Source organism: Pithys albifrons, chromosome 1 (genome assembly GCF_047495875.1).
Source record: "Pithys albifrons albifrons isolate INPA30051 chromosome 1, PitAlb_v1, whole genome shotgun sequence".
In the NCBI taxonomy this organism is placed as follows: Eukaryota; Metazoa; Chordata; class Aves; order Passeriformes; family Thamnophilidae; genus Pithys; species Pithys albifrons.
In genome coordinates this window covers 86900318-86907294 of record NC_092458.1, presented here as the reverse complement: position 1 = coordinate 86907294, position 6977 = coordinate 86900318, and the positions used below count along the sequence as shown (strand labels likewise).

Genomic DNA, 6977 nt, shown 5'->3' with positions numbered 1-6977 from the left:
TCAAATGATAGTAACACTTATTTTAACATTGCCACTCTTAACATTTTCATTAGAGCGAATCTTACATTTATTCAACCACTAAAACCAATTTAAGCAATCGGCCTTAAAACTGCCTAAAGTTCTCTAATCAGATAAGTTACTGTAACGTTTCTGAAAACAGAGTAGCTTCTGCTACTGAACATACCTGCAGCAGACAATCAGTGCAGCAGCTAAAGCCAAAATCTTTGCTTTCTCCAATGGTATGATACCCACTGAGGATTGATATCAGTGTGCTTTTGCACACAAGAAAGATCTGCAATATTTTTTATCCTCTTTCTTCTCTTTTACCACTGGCTAGTTACTTCATGTTGCTGAACATTATTTGCAGCCTGCTGAAAAGTTTTGTGTCTCGCTGTTGCGCCAGAGCCACAGGGCTGTCTGGGCTGAGCATGCCATTTCCTTGGCCATCGGTTGTACTGGCTGTCCCTCGCTTCCAGGTTTCCTGGTACTTGTCTCGGTTGTTTCCATTTTGTCCAGATTGCTCCAGATTACGCTAAATTTACCAGTTTCTCTTGCCTTCTCTGGAGCATGCTGGCGATCCACGGGTGTGGATAGGCAAGCCCAGCGCTGGTCCTTTCTCTGAAGACCAAGGGGAACATCCTCTGAAGTATGTTGCAACTGCTGATAGAAGCTGATATGGTGTGATTCATTAACCGTAGCTGGATTCCAAGAAACTCTTTATACAAATTCGGGCTAAGGCAGGCCAGTCCCAAAGCCTTGCAGGCACATACTGAAAAAAAATCACACAGAGTGCGGGGGAGGAGAGCAGCACTGAACTCTGCAGCAAGGAAGGTACTTCTCTCTAACATGCTGCAGACTCAAGACATGCAAACACCAATGCCAACATGCAGCTTTTAATAATCTATTATGAATTTGGCTGTAAGCTGATGCAATGAAAGTGCTGGGAACCTGAAAGGTGTGGGCTAAAGGAGGAAGTATGGAGTCGCTTTGACATGCATATTCTCATCCTCTCCTGCTTGTTGTTTGTCTTGTTGCTGTGTGTTCTGGCACCAAGATGCATACCTCATTCCAGCTAACGCTCCCCTGCTTGGTGAGCCATGTTTTGGAGGTAACGTGTGGGAGTGTGTTGAAACGTTGGGGGGAGGTGTAAGTTACATGTTAATAAATGACAGCTTATCTACACACACACAAACTGAAACAGTAATTTGCCTTACTTGTTTCAGTGTAAGGCTGGGCACTATGGTAAAAAAAAAATTAGTACATATAACTGCTGACAGTGTGGTATTGGTTACTGGGTATGCGTTGACTCACCTCAGTTCACCTCCAGTCCAGCAGGAGTAAAGGACCATCTGAAGATGAGAAAGTTGGAACAGACTTGTCAAAATAATTCCTTGTAATTATTTTTGGATTATTACTGAGGCAGCAGATTTTCTCCTGCAGTTTGGATTAGAGAAGAGGATAAATATAAAGTAAGAAATGGCACCTAAGCCCCTGCACTTTATTTTATAACACAAAGAAAAACTATACATGAGGTAATCAGCTGATGTTCCTAAATTCTCACAGTTTACTAGAGGGAGTAATCTTACTCTGCAAAGCATTTGACTAAAATAGACTTCACTGTAAAGATTTGCTTCCATTTATAATCTCCCCAATTTGCTAGGTGTAATTAGAAAATAACCAGCTCTTCAATTTTCCTCCTGTTTCATCTGCAGAGACAACATACCAGAGAGAGGCTTCAGGGTTCTTGTTTTGTCCAGTATTATACAGCAGTATCTAGAAATCACAGTCGGATTCAGAATTCAGTTTTGTAAATGCTCTAAGGACATTCTGTGCCCTGCATTGTTTGCAGAATCTTAAACAAAAAGAAGTATGGGGGGAAAAAATGAAATAATTAAAAAAAATTGAAAGTTAAGCAAATTAATTGAGAGATTAAAAAGGATAGACTCCACTGTTATAGCTTTAATTCTAAGAACTTAAGTGACAGGTTTTACAAAAGAGTACAAATACCTAAATACAACTTCAGCATTTAAGTTCCATCTAATTTAAAAATTGTGACATCAGAAAATCCCAGACAGTGGCCTTGGAAGAGCCAAAACTCCACAAGTATTTCAGTCAATGACAGCAAAGTTCTTTAAAGTTCCTTGTGTACACATAGTTCTGCTCCTGCCTATACCGGATGTCTGACCAAGGCTGTACAGAATCATAGACTCGAAGAAAGAGTTAGATGGAAGGAGACGTATTGAGATCTCTGTTCCAATACCCTGCTTCCAGTATAGGTAGCTCCAGAGCTTGATCAGGGTGCTCATGGTCTTGTCCAGACAACCTGTGAACATCTCCAAGGAAGAAGATCTCCCAGCCTCTCAGGACATCTGTTTCAGTGCTGAACCATTGTGAGGAGAAACAGTTTTGTCTTTATGGCTAACCAAAATTTTCTCTGATTCAAATGTTTTGCCTCCCCAAGAGAGCTCTGGCTCTGTTGTCTCTGTAGCCTCCTAATATCTAGCTAGTCATCAGATTCCCCCTTTGGCCTTGTCTTTGCCAGGCTGAACAAACCTAACTCCCTTAGCCTTTCCTTGGATACCACATGTTACTCTTGAGCCTGTTGTCATCAACAGTGGACTCAGTGTTCCAGATGTGGCTACATGGGTGATAGATAATGGGGAATAATCAATTTCCTTCCCCGCTGGGTACATTCTTGCTATTGCAGCCTAGTATGTGATTGGTCTTTCTTGTCTCTTCCTGGCTGCTGTTAATCTTGCTGTCCACTTGAAGCCCAGGTTCTTCTCTGCAGAGCTGCTCCCAACACAACTGGTCCCCATACTGGACTGATGCATGAGGCAGTTTTGTCCCAAAATGACTATGCCTTATAAACAAAATATTATAGAATAGTATTTTGAAAGGACTTCTAAACCAAGTCATGTGAAAAATCTTAAGGTGCCATATTCATGTGCTTCTGCCAGGTTGAGATAATAGAAAGCAGATCCATTTTAGTGGTCAAAAATCTGACTTTGCATCTCTTTTCTACTCACATAAGCATACAGATCTCTAACTATTTCAGTGTAAGTGGCCAGGAATGAATGTAACAATGGCAATAAAAATAAATTAGGCTCAAATATCTCAGTCCTATTAACTGCTAAACAGAGATTTCATCTGACTAAATACGAAATAATGGGTCATCTGAACTGGTCAAAACTCCACGCACAGATGGGTTTTAAGTTTTTATATATGCTTTGCTTTGCACTTATGTGTGAGTTTAGTTTAAACTTGCTTAAAGACTCACAGACTTATTTTCATTTAAGAAGAGCAGCAATGCATTCTGTTAATTAAAATGTTGGCACTCAAGGTATAAACTAGCCCAATCAGGTACTTTCAATTGCTTCAGTGAAAGGAGGAAGAAAGAAGGGTGTTACAATCCTGTCTTCCTCTGAAGGTGCAATTACATCCTATTGTTTGATTTACAGGAAAAACTAAACCCCCTTTTCTTGGAAGGAATGGAACTTCCTGTCTTTCACGCAGGGAGGGCAGAGGCAGCAGGGAAGAGGACAGACTTCTGTGTCATATGGTATATAAGGAGGTGAGTCCTGCAGAAGACGAGAAAGGATTACTATGAGCTGCTGAAAGAAAACATTAGCCCTAAGGACACTCACAGCCAGAGGGACCCCAGACCGGGCAAGAAACAAGAGTCTCAGCCCAGACTGAACAGTGTGCATCATCCAGGGGAAGAAGTCTCTATTACCTTACTTTCTAACTCAGAGATGGTATGTTGCCACTGACATGATCGGCTCCAAACAAAAGGAAGGGTAACACCTCTTTATTCCCCACTTTGTAGCTTTGTTGTGTTTAGTAGAATCCTCTTAGAAGTCTCAGTACTCATATGAGGGGAGTCCCAGCTGGTCCTCAATGACTGAGTCCACAGTCATGTATTAACCTGTTACTCCTGTTTTCTGTGAAGACCTACTACTTGCATAGAGTGTCCAGAAAGCTTTATATTCAGACTATTTAGAATAGCTGTTGGGAAGGTCTTGCAGCAGCAAAAGGTGGATGTAGGAGTTAGCCATGGCCTTATAGCTACTGGGAACTGTGTCTAGCAGTAGTCTTTGTTGAGTTACCTGTTTTTGCAGGATTGCTGTTCCTTCTAAATTCTCTAAAGAGCTCCTTCTTGGTCTTCACTGACTGTTCATTTTTTTGTCTTGGAGTTTCCAGTAGTTTCTTCCTAACTTGCAAATTTTGCTGATTCATGCTCTGAAGTGGATAGATTTAATTCTTAGTTTTGCACCTGAGGTAGTATAATTGTGGATATTTTCATTATTCACCTGAGTCCCCAGATGTTTTTAATCCTGCTGAGATACTGAATCACAAGGAAACCTTAGGGCAAAAATAAAGGCAAAGGTCTGTAGGCTTAGTAGATTCACCTTCTCAATTTTATTGATTTTTTTTCTGGAGTTTTTTGAGAAGGCTTTTCCCAGGAAAATCTCTGTCTCCACTAATAGCTTTTCTATCAATTTCCCATTCCTTTTATTTGTCTTTGATGACATTTGATGTAATTTTCCAGTTTCTTTCACACTTAAATATTGCTGGGGTTTTGATATAAGCAGAAGTCTTCAAGGAATCACTGTTTTTATTCCTATTTTACAGCAAAGTGTAGAAAGAGTTGGAATTATTCCTTGTAGTAAATAATGTATTCCATGATGAACACCTGAGCAATGAACACTGACTGTGACCAGTATATGCAATTTATTATTGTATGGCTCTCTACATCCTTACCTTTCCCAGATTTTTCAACTTAAATAACTCTGTATCACTTCACATTCCTAGGAAATTTTCGTTCTTCCTGTGAAAAGCAAGATCTCATTCTCTCTAAGTCCAAGACATTAGCTTAGCATTTTCTTCACAAAACTGATAGAGTATGTTGTCATGGAAATCTTTGGTTGTTTACTTTAACTCTGATGCCATAGGGCTGAGCCAAGCATAAAGATGTAAGCAGCCAAAATGTCAGCTCTAATTTTGCAATCCTCATGTCTAATCACTGAAGCTCTGCTTCTGTGTGAACTTCATGGCAGATCCACTGTGGGGGAGGGAAAAGCCAGTCAGTGAACAACTGGTATTCCCATAAATTGGAGTCAGGTGGGTGGTAGCACAGAAGCTCCGGCTCTCTGTCTGGTTGCCTTTGTAGATCTCTGGCACAGATGTAGAGGATTGCAATAGAGATGTGAATAGAGAACAAATTGGTCTGCCCGCAAGTGGAAGTACCCAAAGAAACAGTAGCAGAATGTCTCCAAGACCTACATGTCAATGGTCATCAAGATCCAAACACATCTGTCTGTAGCTTCTTACGATACTCAGATCAGGAAGGACAGGACAGAGAGACTAATCAGTGTTAACTTCTAAGGGGCACCTAATGCATGTGCAAAACCTGCACATGGTCACAAACCTAAAAACAACTCAGGAAAAGTCATGAAGACACAACAGTTGACACAACAAAGACATTACTTTGTCATCAAAGTAATGGCAAAGAATTCTAGGGAGATCATTTGGGCACAAGGACCTGGGTGGTTGTGAGGATATGGGTCTGAGAATGTGCTGAATGTGACTGAGTGAAACCTGTTTGTTTTCTTTTTAATAAAATCACCTTCTTCCCTACCCAATGAGCTTTACTACACTGGTTCTATAGTACTGCAACACTATTTCCTATATGGAATTGATCACCAAGCATCAAGCCAAATTCAACTGTCTCACTTTTGCTTCTCTCCCTGTAGATGCCATGTGAAGGCTGCATGGAGAGGCACAATATGAGCTCTGATGCAACCATGGAGTTCCTCCTGCTCGGCTTCTCTGAGCTGCTGTGTCTGCGGTTCCTACTTTTCCTTATTTTCCTCATTGTTCATTTGGTCACACTGGCAGGGAATATGATGGTCTTCGTGGCAGTAGTTATGGAGCCTTCACGTCCCCCCATGCTTTTCTTCCTCTGCCAGCTCTCTGTCATTGAGCTCTGCTATAACTTAGTCATTGTCCCGAAGGCACTCCTTGGCCTGATGGTGGTGGATGGCAGCACCATTTCTTTCATAGGCTGTGCTGCACAGATGCACCTTTTTGTGGCACTTGGTGGGGCTGAGTGCTTCCTTCTGGTAGCCATGTCCTATGACCGCTATGTTGCCATCTGCCAGCCACTTCACTACATGGCTGTGATGAGCGAGGCATTCTGCCTCAGGCTGGCTGTGGTGTCCTGCCTGGGAGCCTTTGCTGTTGCCCTGGGATTGACAGTGGCTGTTTTCCGCTTACCCTTCTGTCAGTCTCATCGTATCAACCACTTCTTCTGTGATGTCCCTGCTGTCTTGCATCTGGCCTGTACACAAAGCTATGCCCCTGAGCTGCCCTTGCTGGCTGCCTGCGTGCTCCTCCTGCTGCTCCTCTTGCTCCTAATCCTGACCTCGTATGTTTGCATTGCTGTGGCTTTGTTACATGTCACCTCCTCTGTAGGAAGGGGCAAGGCCTTTTCCACCTGTGTTTCACACTTGGCCATCACCTTACTACACTATGGATGTGCCACTTTCATTTACATTCGTCCTAAGTCCAGTTACTCACCAGCTCAAGACAAGGTGGTGTCTCTGGTTTACACTAACATTACTCCACTATTGTATCCCCTCATTTATAGCCTGAGGAACAAGGAAATCAGAAGGATCCTCAGGAAAATGTTGAGGAGGAAGAAAATAGTTCAGCTGAACTGGGATACTATCAGAATTGTGATGTGTGTGTGTGGAAAATTTTAGTGCTTGTTGCAAAACAGCCCCATAACCATGTTAAGACCAGATCACCATAAACTTCACTATGGCAAATATCCAGGCAGAATTCTACATGCATCACTACATTTATGAGAAAAAGAAATCTCTGTCAAAAGAAAAAAATTATAGGACTCCAACATAACACTTGATCTAAAGGAAAATGGTTTAATGACTTATGAGCATGAAGAGCTTTGATCA

At 41.8% G+C, this 6977-nt stretch overlaps 1 protein-coding gene across 3 annotated transcripts; it reads left to right on the top strand.

The window, feature by feature from the left end:
* Nucleotides 1-814: 814 nt before the first annotated feature.
* Nucleotides 815-6767, top strand: LOC139679825 (olfactory receptor 10AC1-like). 3 transcript variants are annotated; one of them, XM_071571923.1, is made up of 3 exons: nucleotides 815-831; nucleotides 3462-3574; nucleotides 5757-6767. In XM_071571923.1, exons 2-3 carry the CDS (start codon nucleotides 3560-3562, stop codon nucleotides 6765-6767), a joined length of 1026 nt encoding a protein of 341 aa, XP_071428024.1. In that variant the 5' UTR covers nucleotides 815-831; nucleotides 3462-3559. The 3 variants fall into 3 exon arrangements, with proteins under 3 accessions (XP_071428024.1, XP_071428016.1, XP_071428034.1); XM_071571915.1 differs by lacking the exon at nucleotides 815-831 and adding an exon at nucleotides 1060-1090; XM_071571933.1 differs by lacking the exons at nucleotides 815-831; nucleotides 3462-3574 and adding an exon at nucleotides 3685-3758.
* Nucleotides 6768-6977: the final 210 nt, after the last annotated feature.